This window comes from Maniola jurtina, chromosome 21 (genome assembly GCF_905333055.1).
Source record: "Maniola jurtina chromosome 21, ilManJurt1.1, whole genome shotgun sequence".
NCBI lineage: Eukaryota > Metazoa > Arthropoda > Insecta > Lepidoptera > Nymphalidae > Maniola > Maniola jurtina.
The window spans coordinates 10,442,030-10,458,532 of NC_060049.1; the positions used below are offsets into that span (position 1 = coordinate 10,442,030).

The window sequence follows — 16,503 nt, forward strand, 5'->3', positions numbered from 1 at the left end:
TGCTTTGTTTACCTAAAGTTTCGACCCCTGTTGACTGGCAGAGTTAGTAAATCTAATTTTGAGGTAAAAAAAAAAAAACATTTTTCTATTTCTTATTAATTTATTTGATTATCTATAAAATAATACAAAATAATTATAATAAGTAATACTAAGAAGTATAAAGTGATATAACCGAAAGGAATGATTATTATTATTATTTATTGTTTAAATGCAGGATTTTTTACACACATAAGCACTCTCAATGTAAATATAACTTTATTACTACAAATAAAATCAATATATTATATTTTATTATAGAGAGCGCCAGTTTTCATAAATGTTGTATAATAAAAATACTTTATAAGCTTTTAACTTGTAACAGTTTATTAAAAAAACTCAGTTGTTAAGGCTTCGGCACACAAAATTTTATTTGGAGTTAACAATTATTCATATGGAGGACTAGAGACCAACGTCTGTGTTAAGTTTACAAATTATCTAACGCGTCATGTACGTTGGTGTAAATCTGTCATTTCGTATGAACGGGGGAATGTCGTTATTTGACATATTCATTGTCAGATTTACTTACCTCTGATGTCACATTTTTTAAATTTGCAAACGCAGGCTGAGATCTATAGTGTTAAACTTAAGATACTGTTAAAACGAGACAGCGTTATATTACTGTCATAAATCTATCTCGTTTTAACTGAGTCTTAAGTCTGAACAAAGCCAAATGCGTTCTATAGATTTTAGTCTAAGTAAAGTCTGAGTAAGGTCAATGCGCGCTTACAGAGCTCAGCCTCTACCAATAGCGCCTCACAAACTTTTTTCAAAATTTTAAACTATTCATGTTTCTTGCTATAATCGTTTTTAACTTGACACTTTATTTATTTCAGTTCTATCAACACTACCTTTATGTTAGGCAGTAATGTATTATTATGCGTAAAGCAAAGTTAATGCTTAATAAACTATCAAAACATAACTGTCGTGTTTTATTCATAAATCATCCGCTTTACTCAAAACATTTGATCAATTTTATTTGATGAAGATTGAGTTTATATTTAAAACATCAATAAAAAGACGTTAATACAATAAATCTCATTAAATAGTAAATCAAGTGTGTGCAAAGGTTTAGTAAGTGATTAGGTCAGTGAACGACAAATCACAGAAACCGCGTTTCTAACTTATTGTTATTAGTAAATAAGGGTAACAAATTAAATTAGCGTAGCATAAATCAAACTCACGATTCGTGCGTACTGTGTGTCATGCGACACTGGCCGTGATTGACCCACTCAGTCAGTCAGATTGCGGAGTTATAATTGTACTGAAGATGCGCGCGGTATAGATTTCCTTACGCCGCGCTCTATGGAATATTTCTATATTTTGTCGTTCACTGGCTTACGACTGAATTACTATACTCTATCCATATATAGTATAGCCATAACATTCGAAATTCAATTCAAAAACATTGTTTCGTTAGTTATTGATTGATGCCTCAAAATGGTTAATGCCCACTGAGATTTTCGACTCCATCATTTGTATGGGATTACGAAACAAACTTCTTTCCGTGGATAAAGTATAGTACGCCGATGTCGATCGCCCGATACTCTTTGTACACCGGCACTGTTTACGTTTTTTTCAATTTCGTTTTGCTTACAAAATATACCTATTATTTAATAAGATTTTTTGCAACAATATTTTTTAAATACACTATTAAAAGGAAATACTTAAAGTATAAGATTAAATAAACCTACGGGTTAATACATAAATAAATTTTGGTATAAAACTTTTAAATAACTTACGTATGGCTAAGTGCGTAACTAATAACTAAGTTGTCTGTACAGACTCGAGTACGTTAGGACCAAGTACCTACTGGAACAATTAAATTTAAAGTACATCTTAAATATTTAAACGATGATTTGTTACGTGTCCTGTGTGGACAAAATTAAGGCCGACCGCACTTTGACGAATTTGACTCGAACACGTACGAATACGCACGAACAATACCGACCTTCCCAATACAATTCGAACACGCAGACTGCATATGGGTTAGTCGTACTTAAACACGTACATGTAGTTCCGACGTCCGCAAACAATCCGAAATTATTGGTATATTTAAATACACTTCCGTGTGTTAAATATGAAAAATCCATGTAGAAAAATTGATTAGCTTGGTTTACGGGCACAAATATTTGCAAAGTTGAATCAAAATGGTATCAAAGAAGAAAATTATCTTGAAGATACTTGATAAAAAAAAAAAGATACAGATTATCCAACACACACTAAGTGGACTTCACAAAAGCAACTTATTCGACGGAGAAAAACATGTGTGCGCACTCGATTCGTACAACCAGTAGTTATACGTTTACGTACGATACAAATTCGCATCCAAAGTGCGGTTAACCAAAAAATAAGATGTGCTTAAATTTTAATAAGTGTTTCGGGTATGAACATCAGTACAAGGTGGTTACAATTTGTTTGATTATAAAATATTGGTGTTATCGTAAATTGCATTAGTATTTTATTAATTCAACTTTAACACAAATATACTTTGAATCCTTAGAGAGACTGTTCACTATGTAGAAACTTGATTCGAAAATTGCCATAACTTTTTACCTAAACCGAATTTTGAGTTATTTTCCAGTTTCATCTCAAATTGATACCTTATTTATAATTTATTGACAAGTTACTTAATACTATCAATCTACATAGTGAACCTTATCAATATACCTTTTAGTTCAGTAGAAATAAGCGAAAAAAACGCCTCGAAGTGAAACTGATTGCAACAAATATGATGTTGCAAATGGTAGGAAATAAGCTCCAAATCAACATACTAAAAATATAGCTAGCAAAATTAGTTTTTAATACTATTCGATCGCCATCATTTTTCTTTGCTTCAAATAATAAATTTTTATGAAGTAATTAGAAAAGTTAGGGAGAATCTGGTTCGAAAAAACATCGACATTTTGCAAAAACTTACCATTTACAACAAAAATCATGTTGCAATAAGTTCCACGTCAAACACTATTTCTACTGTACTGTTTGAAACCATGGAATATACTTTATAGTAAGCACTACATTTATTATGTTCCCTAGATATAATGTGTTAGTTTTCAGGTATGAATCATTGCAAATGAATTCATTTCCAGGCTTTCATTAACTCATTCAAACATCCAATTGATTAAATCCTATGAACAAAATCAGACTTTTTGGAGCAATATATGGCTAAACATGTCTATTGATATATTTCATTTTGTATCGATTTAAAATTGAGTTTGTTAAAGAGGTATTCTGTAAATAACTTATGGCTTTATGGCTGATATGCAAGCTTTAGATGGTGAATAAATATGTATGACGCTATAGAATTATACATACTTGAGTATTCGCATATTACACAGACTCGATAACAACTCCACTCAAATTCAACTTACAGTAAAGTATGGAAATGTGAGCTTTATGTCATACTCCTTATGGTGAATTTTTTAATATTTAATTGAAAGCGTGGACGCGTTGTATACATTATCAAACTTCAGCGTTGAAAATTCCACCTTATAGAACACTATATAGAGCTCACATTTCCATGCTTTACTGTTATTCGAGTCGGAGTGGAGTCGCCGTCGAGTCTGTAATGTGCGGAGAACTATAACGACGATAACACAACATTTATTGTCTGACCGTATATAAAGATTTTTAAATCAGTAACATTTCTATGACTGATATGGTTTTGGTCATATTTTGACACCAAATATTGGACGGAGCATATTGTAATCCTCCTCTAACAACTAAGGGTGGATCCACACCAGCTAGGCTCACAAGTTATGTTCTTATTATGATGCGCACGGATCCTGCGCGTGCGCAAGTGTGGATCCGCCTGAAGCACTAGTTGTTCCAATCAGCTCTGCAGTTTCGTGAGATACAAATAATAAGAATGAATTTCATATACTTTTCACGGAATACCTCCATAACAACAAAATGTCACTCGGCGAAATATTATTTTTCTCTCTTATAGCCTCTCTCTAAAAATAGCGAGCCCCTACTATCAGTTTGAACTGATATTGATGACAACTGGACCTTTAGACGTAAACTAGACGGGAGGTAATATAATAATTCATTATACCTTTATAATTCCGTTCATTGGTTAACGGTTAATTAAGGGAACGGTTTCAACAAAAGCGAAAAAAATTTGGTTACTGATGGAATTTTAAAACTCGCGCTAGCCGATGGTTCGAAATGAATAAATCAGTTTTACTTATCAAACGCACGCTGTGGCCTGCCTGAGCGACCAAGACGTAAGCTAGCAAATAACCCGCTTATAGAGTCGATACTAGAATTAACCGAGTAATTTCGCTGAACAGGTTCGAAAATGTAAAAAAAAATGATTTTTCACTAACCGATTAAAATAACGATAACCGCAACCTACACCGCAATCATTTCCAGTTCGCAGCCGACGACCAAAACCGGTTCGGAAAATTAACTGGTATCCAAGCCCTTAGTGTAAGATTTTTCATCTCACCAACGTCGATAGAATTAGATCGCCGAAATACTCATAGTAAAATGGACCTTATTTTCAAGCTCAAGTTTGGCCACAGCCAGTGCTTCAACAGGAAATGTTGTGAAATTATAATCAGAGATACCGAATTTTCGACTTTAAATCGAGGCCATTTATGTCCGTTTTACTTTGTGTTTCGATGCTCGAATTCTACTAAAATTGATGAGAAGTAAAATCTCATAGTGACCTTACTGGCTGGTATGCGTTTCATCCAAGTAGAAGTAATGGAGAGTTCACTTCCAATACTTACTTGAAGCAAATACTAACAAATTAGAGCGAAACATCTCGCTGGATGGCGATAAGTAGGTTTCAAGTAAGCATTCCAGGTATATATTATGGATTCGACTGAGTTTGTGGTGGGCTCTTCTCAAACCTGGGCGCGTTTGCAACACTCGTAGCTTTAGTTTTCGTAATTAATTATCACCATTCATCTTACAAATTCAACAACTGACACTCAAAAAGTGTACAATGGTACCCAATTTGAATAAATGATTCGAGTTTGAGTTTATGGTTCCGCCTAAAGGCCCAAGTTAGTCGAGTTACCGGTCGGTAAGTGGATTACTTCTTCTTGCTCTTTCCCAGCGTAAGTGTGTGGTGGCCTTGCGCGGTCTGTTGCTTGCGGCGGTTGAACTCTATGGTATCGTCTTCTATCTTCTTGCGCAAGTCTTCTAGGCGCTTCTTCTCTTCCGTGTGGTCTTTCTTCAGCTTTTCGAATTTAGCGTGCAACTGTAATATACGAGAAATTATGTAGGCAATCATATCGTACGCACAGTACTATCACTTTCACGAGTTACGCCAATGTACCTGCCCAGAAATCTTTTTTTTTAAATTTTTTATTTGTACCAGAAAGTTGTAACAATAAAGAGAAAAGAAAAGAAAAATTTAGAATTTTTGAATGGCGCGAAAATATTTCAGCCAATCATAGCTCGCGTTCGCTCGCTATTAGTTGGTGCTTACGCGCAATGTTATATACGTGCCAATTATGAGCGAAATAGCACGAATATCTGTCGTTCTTGTGTTTAAAATTTTAAAGTCAAGCAGTAAGGTCTATATTTCATACCTCTTTCTCTGCTTCCTTGAGTTCAGCCTCCTTCTCTTTTACACGCTGCACAAACATCTGCTTCATCTCATCCTCCTTTTGCTGCAGCTGCAGCAGGTGCGCGCTGCGCTTCTGCTCGAAAGTTTGTTGGAACGATACCTGCAATGCAAGCCTTTATAGTGTTATCTTGTTAAGAACACCTGTAGCGGAGACAATAGTACTGATTGTAATGGCTCTAAATTTTAGAATATTCACATCTTTTTTTACCAATGTAATACGAAAATGACAAACAAATTTGAACGGGAAATTCATTTCCTGTCCTTTTTTAGCAATATTAAACAGAAGAGGATGCAGATACTTTAAATCTGAGCAAAGTCGAACTACGCTCTACACTTAGATCTCAACCTAATATCTAGCCACGACATACATACCGGCTTATTGTCAGCGTCGACGTCAGAGAAGCCCATCTGAGCGAGTCTCCGACGACGGTACAGCTCGTAGTGCCGCGCGTGCGTCTTCTCGCGCATGTCCTCCATGTTGGTGCGAATCAGCATCTCACGCAGTTTGACGAAGTCGCAGTGAGATTCGTTCTCCACTGAAATAACAACCATCGAATATCAGTTAACAAGTCAACACCGAGTTTTGACAAAAAGTAAATTTTCTTATTCTTAAATAAGGAAATTTGCTGTTCACAACCAAGCATAAAATGTAAAAAGAAAGAAAAGATTTATTCACTGTACTGTAGTATGCAGCGTTACTAGACAACTAGCCATATTTTGTATGCTGGCATACCAAATAAAAATTAATGAGAGTGAAGGAAGCCCAAATACTTAACTACCTAATTATTTTTATTTATACCTAAGTAACGTGACCAGGGAGAAATAAAGAAAAAGCCTGAACTTAAGTAAAAAACCAGGAAAAAACTTGCAAAAGCGCAGCGAGCGTGAATTTTTTCATTCATTTGTCAGAAAATTGTCCTATTCGTCGTAGTGTAGAGATCCCTGCAGCTAGAGACCTATGTCTAGCAGTTGACGTCCATCAACTCACCCTGCACAGTTCCCCAGGGGTACTGGCGCGCACGAACAGTTTTGTTGCCGATCTTCACAAAGTCCGTGCTGCCCACTACTGCGAAGGGGATGTGGGAGTTCATAGTGCCGTTCACCTCGGACACTGACTCGTCGTCTACTGGGAACTGGTAGATTTCTACACCGTTCATTTGCAGTTCTTGCATTATTTTGGACTGGAAAATAAAGTACATACTATGAATAAAAATTGTGGTAAACAAAAAATTAGTGTCTTTTTCTTCTTTCATATAATTTTTTTTATTTGTATGGTTGTGTGTGTGACGTGACACTCACGCGTGTAGTCGCACAGACTATAAATTACCTTTGGGTAAAACGGCATCTACGAGCATGTTTCTTAATTTGACAGCCTGTTGCCACTCTCTAGAAGTCATTGCTCATAACATACAAGCTATTTAAATTGAATATCAAAGTCAACAGGTCTTGCTCATGTTCATTATGTATACCTTAAACTTCTGTAGCTCAGTCTTGGAGATGGTGTCGGCCTTGGCGATGATGGGGATGATGTTGACCTTGGTGTCCAGCTTCTTCATGCACACCAGGTCGATGGATTTCAGCCCATGTCCTGTGAATAAAGGATGCGAGAGGAATTTTATGCACCAGTCAATCATTATTAATCATGATGATGTCCACATCGGATTAAGTTTTTAAACATCCTGATTTTACGGCATAAAAAGTCTATGTCCGTTTCCAGGATGCAAGCCATCATTGTAAGTAGATGATGCCAACAACTTTATCAATATGGATTTAGGTTCTTTAAAAATTGCTCAGTTACTCTTTGATCTTCAGAGACCAAAAGTACCCTGTATCCTTGATCGGGATGCAAGCTCTCTCTAGATATTCAAAAGTACTTGTAAAAGTTTGATTGAGTCAAAATATTTTCATCTAATTATTTGGAGAATGTGCTAGGAAGTGCAAAACCTTGTTCTTCTTTTACTGTTTTACCACAAAATAGCGAAAAAGCACAAATGTTGGCCATTCTTCCTGGTCAACATCCAATCTATTCACACAAAATGTTTTTGTTCAATGTTCCTGATATGAACCGTCAACCATTCCTTATAATATAACGCACAACATTGTGGCTAAAGTGCCTAAGACCTATACCTAGTTGGATAAAGATTATTACATATTTATCAATATTTATAAATAGTGCTCCCTTGCAATATTGATTAAACCTTGTAAAAGCATGCAGTACAAGTACCTACTTAGTTTACATAATGTCAAGGTTAGAAATATAAAATAATATTGGAAAGAAAGATTTCTATGTTATAGGCTGTCCGATGAAATTTAGTTCTTAGTGTGGTAAGAGGTTTGGCCTGGATTTCATTGGGAATTGGGACATATCTTTCGTTAGGTCATCGGAACGTTTAAAACTTTGTAAACATATTTTTTTAAATATTACCTATAGTTTGTAATTTTCGCTACATTATGGGCTGACGCGGACGTGATAAACATACCTCGTAGAATATCTCCTCAACTATTCTAATTTTCTCACGCCTATGTACGAAAGTAAGTCGTAAGATTTAAGCAGAATTTTAGATTGTTGCTAAATAACTAAAGTGTCCTTCTCATAATATATGAACACAATACTATGGCTACATTGATTAAGATGGTTTTACTTTCGTTGTTAGATGTTCAGACATCCAGAATTACGATAGTCGTGATCAAAATTCAGAAATTGCAATCCATCATTGATTCACTGTGTAAAAAGTAAAAACAGATTGAATTATTGATGAAATGATTTATTGATTTGTTTATTATAATAATATTTGTATATGCAGTAGTATAATAATTATATTATAGACGTAGAAAAAATAACAAATAAGTAGATACTGTAGAATATAGATAGATCGATAAGTTATAATTAGACATATAAGAATTACGGCGGCGCGGCTCGCAAAATAGGTTCAAAATAGGTCCTTATCGCGAGCGGCGGACTACATTCATGCAGTAAAAGTGTTATGAACCGTTATCGGAAACGACTCTTAAGGGACCTTACAAGCTTGCATGCTTTTCATATGTAAAGATTTAATTTGGTTAGTTTGAAAACTTGATTTTGAAGTGAAAATCTTTAACGCAAGTTTGCAATGGGAACCCAAGTAACAGAAAAACTGCACAAACACATAGACACACAACCTTTTACTCCAAACGTTTATTATACGCAAATTATAGTCTCTTTCCTGTATGTAAAAATGAACGTCACGAATTCTGCCATGAATATTTCGCTTATGTCGGGTCACCTCACGTATTTTTTAAGCATTGGCAAGAGCTTGACTCTGTTCTTACCTGATGATAAGTGACGTTGCTGTTTATGATGGAAGCTTGGAAGTCCTTAAATTACCTTTTGATTTGTTTCTACACAACATTTTTGCCGTGGACGTAAGTTCTAAACCATCCGACAACATCTGCGCCATGTACAAATCAATAGATAATTGCAAAACTACTCCCGCTCCTGGTTGGGGTACTTAATTTCAATTCAAACCCACAGCACTAAACACTAGGACAGAGAGGTCAGTTGTACAGGTCTTGTGTGTACCCAGCCTATATGAAACATAATATTACATTATGGCCATCGTATGTAGCCCGCGCGCGATCGGAATACGTCAGACAGTACCAATAGTAATCAAATGTCAAGGACAGTCGTAAAACATTAAAATATTCTATGAGTCAATGATCCACTGAACTAGAAAGTCGTCATTGTTTTCTACTGTCAATTGTGTGTATCACAAGTGTATAACTTGAAATTTAAAAACCCCTGACACAAAAATCTCTATAAGAAAACTAGAAAAGAGCTGATAACTTTCAAACGGCTGAAATTTTGCACAGGGGCTCCCTTTATAATGTAAACAAAGAATTCCCATGGAATAGGTGCCATGGGTGGTCGCTAGTCTAATATACATATGCATTAGAGATGATAAAGACTTACCAGTAGGACATATGAAGTACAGACAGACATGCAGGCGGCTGTCATGATATGCAGGTAAAGAACGCTTGATCTTAAGCTCCTCTTGAAGATAGGCTTCAAACTGGGCATCAATATAATCCACAACAGCTTTGAAGCTGTCTTCTTTGTTGACTTGGTCTCCGTAGCCTACTGTATCGCAGATTGTTAGCTGGAAATGTTATGATAAATTGTAAGGATCCTCAATTGAATTTTGGTTTATGGCAGTTGAATGAAATGAGTACAATTTACTTTGCCACTGACATGTGGAAGAGACAATGGAAAATGGTTGGTGATAGCTCGGAATTTTGAGCAACTAGCTTTCATTTGGATAATTTATAAGTGGTTGATTTTTCAGAACATTTGTTACTTTATGGACTTATTCCTGTTGTCTCACTCCTAGATGCTGCAAACTGAAGAGTGTGATCAGAGTAACCTCCTCCAGACACACTTGGCATATGGCTAGGCAGCGGGACAGACGTGCGTGTGGCGTGTATAGTAGGGAGCCAATATTACAAAACTAACAGAAGTAAGAGATATACGCATACAGTACATAATGGTTAGTTTCTAGCCTGGAAAAACAGAATTTTATACAACGTACGTACACACTAAGTATGTTACATAAACATTCCTTTGACCAAGTGTGACTATAGTGACATTTTGTTTATGCAAAATAATACTACTAGACATCAGATTGTATGTGTTTGCATATATTATGCAAATGCATATATAAAACACTATTTACAAAGCATTATTGCATATTTTTCAATGTGTTTTAACTACTGAAATAAGCACTCTTATTGCAAAAGATTTTGGCAATATCTAATTGAGAAACCAGAAATTAAAATATTCCTCTTGCAACTCCTAGATAATTTGGAACTAATGATGCTCTTTGGAGTTCTTTTATAGTGCACATAATCCGATGTCTAGTTAATACAAACCTTCTTTCTAAAAATTAATTACTTGACAAGCTTTAGTGATTCTTTAATTAAATGTAAATACTAAATTACCTTAAGTCTAACATTGCTCTCCTGCAGTTCATAGGTGTGCGCTTTCAACTTGACAGTGGGCAAGTTGTGCGGGCTGGGTGAGGACTCAAAGTTGGTGTTGAACAGAGAGTCCATCAGAGTGGACTTACCCAGACCTGTTTCCCCTAAACAACCACAAAAACACATTAAGTTAAAGCTTGAATCATTGAGATACAATTACATTATTCTAAATAAGCTGACTCTTCCCCTATTAGCTAAAAGTCAAACATAAATTCTAAGCTAAGCAAGACTATAGTTGGTGCAAATCTATAGTAGTCTATAGTGGTCTAATCTGAACACGAGACATGACTGCATTGTACAAAAACGGATCTCATATATGCTGCTGTGTCCTACTTCACTTTTTGTCCACTAAAAGAACTAATTACGGTCATCATTCTCTCATACCTAGGTTAAGACTATACAGGGAAAATTCACAGCTAGGGATATTTCTATGAATTTGTTTTGTTGGAAAAATTTTGCAAAATATATTGTCAAATCACTTGACTCACAAGTGGGAGATATCAAGCACTAACTGTGTATGTATTGTTTTCTTATCCTTAATCTTTTTTTTTTAACCTTTGTGTTTCTTACATAAGCTGTTTATTTTAAGTTTTGTTAAATATCACATCAAAATTTGCATGCTGTAGCAGCCTGTAAATGGATTGACCTAGCACCTAAGACTTAAATAATGTTTTTTTAAATGTTATTCTGTTAGTGGTTCAATAAAGTAAAATAGCTATATCTCAGCCAGGGTTGTGTATTGACTTAGTCTATGACCTCACAAATTGTCATGTTGCAATTTCAGATTGGACTACTTGTTTTGCACCAATGGTTACTCATTGAACTATGTACATATTTTCAGTTCTGTAATTATGTTTGTTACTAGAAAGACAGTATAAAATAAGGAGAATATAAATACTGCTTGAATCTATTTAAAATTTTCAGTTAGTTTACTTGAATAAAAATATATTCTATTGTATTCTAATGTCTATAACATGCATTTTCCTCTAAAACTATTTATCTCAGAACATTTTTCCCTAACTTCAAACTAAGTGTAACACACACATAATAGAATTGTTGAATTTGCTACATTAATAAGAGTTACAAATCATACTAGCAGGCACATTGTAAGGAGAAGATAAATAGGTGTAGGTATATAATGGATGATTAAAACTTATGATTCACTCATCACTTACCAATGCACAGGATGTTGAATACAAATCCATTTTGAACACTTTTATTCACCAGCTGATCAGGCAGGCTGTCGAAACCGACGTGCCCCGACAGCTTTAGCGTACGCATCAGGGTTTCGACCTAAAATTATTTAATAAGCTTGAGAGAAACGGTGTATTGGAAGGATTTGCGACCGTCGAGAACGATATCGTATATCAATATCACCGATCAATTTGTTAATTGTTCACAACGAGACACATTGTTTGTTTGTATTTCACTGGTATGAAAATTATTTGCCTTATTCCGTTTCTATTGTAATAATGAATAAGCAATTAATGGAATTTATAAACAATTTCGAAAGAGAACGCCCAGGCCAAAGTAGTTTAAGAAATGAATCGTATCACACGTTAGCGGCGAGATATATTTAACACGAACAATGCACATGGCAAAAACTAGTAAACTATTTTTAAATTCGACTATTCAATAATAATTTCCTTCAGATTAAATCTTACTTTAGTAGGTTCAGCTTCAATCGCCGCCATGTTTCCTTGACAATCTGACTATAACTGTGAAGTTTCTTCGAGTTCGAATGCTCCAAAATGCGAATAATTTGCACGAGTTTTACTTGTCAATGTGGCCAACGTTTAAATGTTAATTGATTTAATAAGTACGACAGAGGCGGGTAAGATTGGTTTATTAACAGACGAGTTTGAATAATTATTTATTGAATTATTAATTGTTGTTTGTTCTCGGAGGATGCCTTGGAGGTTACTGAACAATTAACAATATAAAAGAAAATGTTAAGTCGCAGATTTATTAAAGTTAAGTCATATGAAGTTCAGTTTGTTAGGGATTCGTAGTCAAAGGTTAAAACGGAGCTCTATAATGTCACTCTGATACCTGTCTAGTGATGGTCTAGTGTCTATCCGCGTGTCACACGATGGTCACAGGTCAGTAGCTCCTAGACAAAAGGAGAGACCTGAAATTTTGGTATTTGGTGTAGAAGGTAGACCCAAATCGGAATATCGAATAATACAAATTCAATTTCATTATTTTTCAGGAAAAAGGAGCTGAGTAATTTTTTTTCTTACTTTAACATTTGGAGTATCATTGTCTGGAGCTCATTGAGTAGTACAGATATGTTTTTTATTCTTCACGCGCCATTGTTATTAATGTATATTATTTACCATGTGTTGAGAAGTGATTAAACTAGTGTTAACTGTGTAAATTTCTGTGCGTTAGTTATCCTACAAAGTGTTATTAGTATAAGTAAGAGCTTTAGTAATGTTTCTTACATTTATTTGCCCGAATGCCCACAACTATGCAATGAAATAAAAGCGAAGAATATGCCGACGATAGCGTGGGCCAACAAAAACATAACGAACTACCCTCATTTTCTGAGGATAAGCAATTTAATTTTACAACGTGGAAAGATTTTCCACCTAACTTGGATGAGAGTTTTCAATAATAACTAAGTTAACTAACTAACTAAGGAGTTGATAGTAAATAAGGTTACGGTTGATGGACATAATTTCTCATCTGATACAATGAGTTTTGACATTTTGATATCATGAAAGGTCGTGATTTATTAAAGGTTTTTCAATTACGATAACTACCTACCTACGCACTTCACTTACATACTTTTTCTGTTTGAAAGTGTAAGATTTTGGTGATCTTTTAGATTCAAATATTGATTTCAATGTTCACACGGTCCCTAAATCTCTTCCTGACCTCATATTATTCCAAAGTTGCCCGTTTATTCTGTACCACCAATTGTATTTTTCTTTTTTAATTTTGATTTTGTATGGTTGGTTGCATTGCTTACGTTATTGCTACTCTTGATATTCTTCCCAGAAATTAGGAAAACATGAAGATATTTTTCGTCCTTAAAAATCACAACTAATATTATAAAGGCGAAAGTTTGTATGTGTGTGTGTGTGTGTGTGTGTGTGTGTGTGTGTGTGTGTGTATGTTTGTTACTCCTTCACGCAAAAACTACTGGACGGATTTGGCTGAAATTCGGAATGGAGATAGATAATATCCTGGATTAGCACATAGGCTACTTTTTATCCCGGAAAATCAAAGAGTTCCCACGGGATTTTTAAAAAACTACATCCACGCGAACGAAGTCGCGGGCATCAGCTAGTTATAAATAAAACTTCTAAATCAATTACCTACCTAAAGTAGGTTTATACACCTACTTACCTGATTAACTTACAAAACTCTTAAGAACAATGATTACATTTTTAAAATATTGTCTAATCATGGAACAATGAAGAATTTACTACTAATGCATGCTATGTGTTTTCGCGTAAGCTCATAATGAATAAACAGGTACATTCAATCTGATTTACCTAGCGTTTAAGTTAAAACACGTCATTTTTTATTTTATTGATTGATTGGGGAAAATGAATTACAATTTTTCGTTCTACTAGCAACATTCAGAAAATTCAAGATGGCAGAAAGCGACATTGGTGCGTTATCATGTGAGCCGATGAAATGATGTTTTCTTAAATTTTTTTGTCGCGAGTGGATTTTAAAATTGTGTATCAGTGAATTGTGACAAATTAAATCATGGCGGACCTAAAATCACCGCCGTTTAGTGACATTAAAAGACCTGAGGAGGTCGTCAGGATGACGACGAAAGACAGCCTGAAATTTGCAGTTCTTATCGGGCTGATTGAAGTCGGACAGGTAACCAACCGGGAGGTGGTGAACACCGTTCTTCACCTGGTAAGTACTAGCAAGCATCTTACAATAACTGCTCAAGGAAAACAAGTAAAAATAACCTGGAATCTTATTAGATTCCTGTAAGTAAGATAGGTTACTTCGTGTCAAAGATTTATCAATGTTTTATTATTGATATTTGAGACGAAATAATATGTAGAGTACAGTATTGTGCATGTAATTAACTCTATTAAGGAAAGCGTGATGTGGCGAGAGAGTCGCGTCTATTTTCATTGTTTTTATCGATCGCGTTGGTGGTGAATCGTCGGATCGCGGGCACCTCGGTCCTCGCGAGAACCAGTCGGCACGCCGGCGATCGTGTTTTGTTTGGATGGCATTAGTTCGATATTTGGAACTTGGAATTCGCTTCGAAATAGAAAAAAAAAATAAAGGTCACTAATTGATAGATTTGCTTTGTAATAAAAAAATAGGAAATCCAAAATATGCAAAATCACTACCTACCCATAGTTCAAAATAAATGCGAAAGTGTGTTTCTTAGTTGGTTTATGGGTTTGTCCTTCAATCACGTCGCAACAGGCCAGTAAGTATGAAGTTTTGGATCGGTATAGGTATGTACCTATTTAAAGAATAATTCTGCGTGAACTCTTTGATTTTTCTTTTTTTTTTTATCTGGAGAGTAAAATAAGCTACTTTTTATCCTGGAAAATCAAAGAAATCCCACGGGGTTTATAAATCCTAAATCCACCGGACGAAGCTGCGGCCATCAAATAGTATTTGATAAAAACTAATCGCTTAGATCCACAGAGATCGTTAGAATCTGTAAACAAACTAAGTACCTATGTATGGAAGTTACTGTGTGTATACGCACGCAGTCGCCGCAACTTGTGTGCATGAGACGGCGACTTCCACATGAATTACAGATTCTAACGATCGTCGATCGCCGTCGACCGAGTTGCTGCGCGACTAGTCGACCGTGCGTAATGGCTTTTAGGTAATAAGCTGCACGCGCCGAGGTAGGTTAGGTACCTATTGCGACGCGTACGCAGTGTCGTAGAAGGTAACTAGTTGGGTGATTATCATAAAATCATGTTGCAAAATAAGTACTTACTTAGAGACACTACTTAGTGGTAGGTACGTGTTATAGCTAGGTAGGTAGGTACTTAGTTACTACTTACATATTTAATGAAACATTATTTTTGAAGTAAATATTTACTTACTAAGAGCAGGTAGCTTGGTAACTAAACGGTAGGAGAAGTCAACCTATAGTTTCTAATAGTTACGCAATGGTTATAATAAAATAAACATTGAGAGTTTTTACACAATAGGCTAGCTACACCTATTGAGGTTTACTTTGAGTGCTAAATGACACGTGAAAAATCTATATCGCACCTTGGAGTGTATCACAGGTGCATTCTCTATTTTATTCATCACTCTCGTAGTCCAATCGACAGCCATCCGATAGGTACGACCGAAAAGAGAACAGGCGGAGGATCGACCGCTTTACGTACCTACTGTCCGATGCACAGGCCTGTAAAACCGCAAACTTCCCAATTCAGGCTTCTACCGAAATTTTGTTATCAGCAGACAGACAGACAGTCTGTCTGTCCGTCCGTCCGTCCGTCCGTCCGTCCGTCCGTCCGTCCGTCCGTCCGTCCGTCCGTCCGTCCGCCCGTCCGTCCGTTTGTCCGTCTGTCCGTTTGTCCGTCTGTCCGTTCGTCTGTTCGTCCGTCTTGGACGTCCGTTTTTGATTTATGTTCCAATATGTTGAAAAAATAAGACTAGTAGGGAACCCTCAGTGCGCGAGTCTGACTCGCACTTGGCTAGTTTTTGAAAATGAAATATAGCCTACATATATATACTTAGGAATAATCTAGTTTTCTATTGGTGCAAGAATTTTCAAAATCGATTCAGTAGTTCCAGAGATTACCAGTAGGTAATCTCTGGAACTACTGAATGTACTGAAGTAATGTAGGAAGTATCCTACAAACAAACTTACAAAGTTTACCTCTTTATAATATTTTATTTTA

General features: G+C 35.6%; 2 protein-coding genes across 2 annotated transcripts in view; one reads left to right on the forward strand and one right to left on the reverse strand.

Annotated features, from left to right (window-relative positions):
* Positions 1-849: 849 nt before the first annotated feature.
* On the reverse strand, positions 850-12,376 carry LOC123876261 (septin-2). The gene is made up of 9 exons (XM_045922470.1): positions 12,301-12,376; positions 11,812-11,929; positions 10,598-10,740; positions 9,573-9,759; positions 7,093-7,211; positions 6,612-6,804; positions 5,996-6,159; positions 5,586-5,723; positions 850-5,251 (listed from the first exon to the last, which is right to left on the reverse strand). The coding sequence occupies exons 1-9, from the start codon at positions 12,328-12,330 to the stop codon at positions 5,084-5,086; spliced, it is 1,260 nt and encodes a 419-aa protein (XP_045778426.1). The 5' UTR covers positions 12,331-12,376; the 3' UTR covers positions 850-5,083.
* A 1,873-nt stretch (positions 12,377-14,249) lies between these two features.
* LOC123876254 (neurobeachin) overlaps positions 14,250-16,503 on the forward strand; it is a 507,523-nt gene continuing 505,269 nt past the window's right edge. Inside the window, exon 1 of the mRNA XM_045922451.1 lies at positions 14,250-14,521. Coding sequence (XP_045778407.1) covers positions 14,363-14,521 — 159 coding nt within the window. The 5' untranslated portion in view covers positions 14,250-14,362. The remainder of the gene's footprint in view (positions 14,522-16,503) is intronic.

Bases quoted from the DNA above. Each gene is read 5' to 3' on its own strand.
- LOC123876261 (XM_045922470.1), bottom strand. From the start codon at position 12,330: ATGGCGGCGATTGAAGCTGAACCTACTAAA. The intron at 6,805-7,092 runs GTATACATAATG...TTTATTTTCCAG, and splicing joins CTGAGCTACAGAAGTTTAAG to TCCAAAATAATGCAAGAACT. The intron at 5,724-5,995 runs GTATGTATGTCG...CTTGCATTGCAG, and splicing joins TCGACGCTGACAATAAGCCG to GTATCGTTCCAACAAACTTT.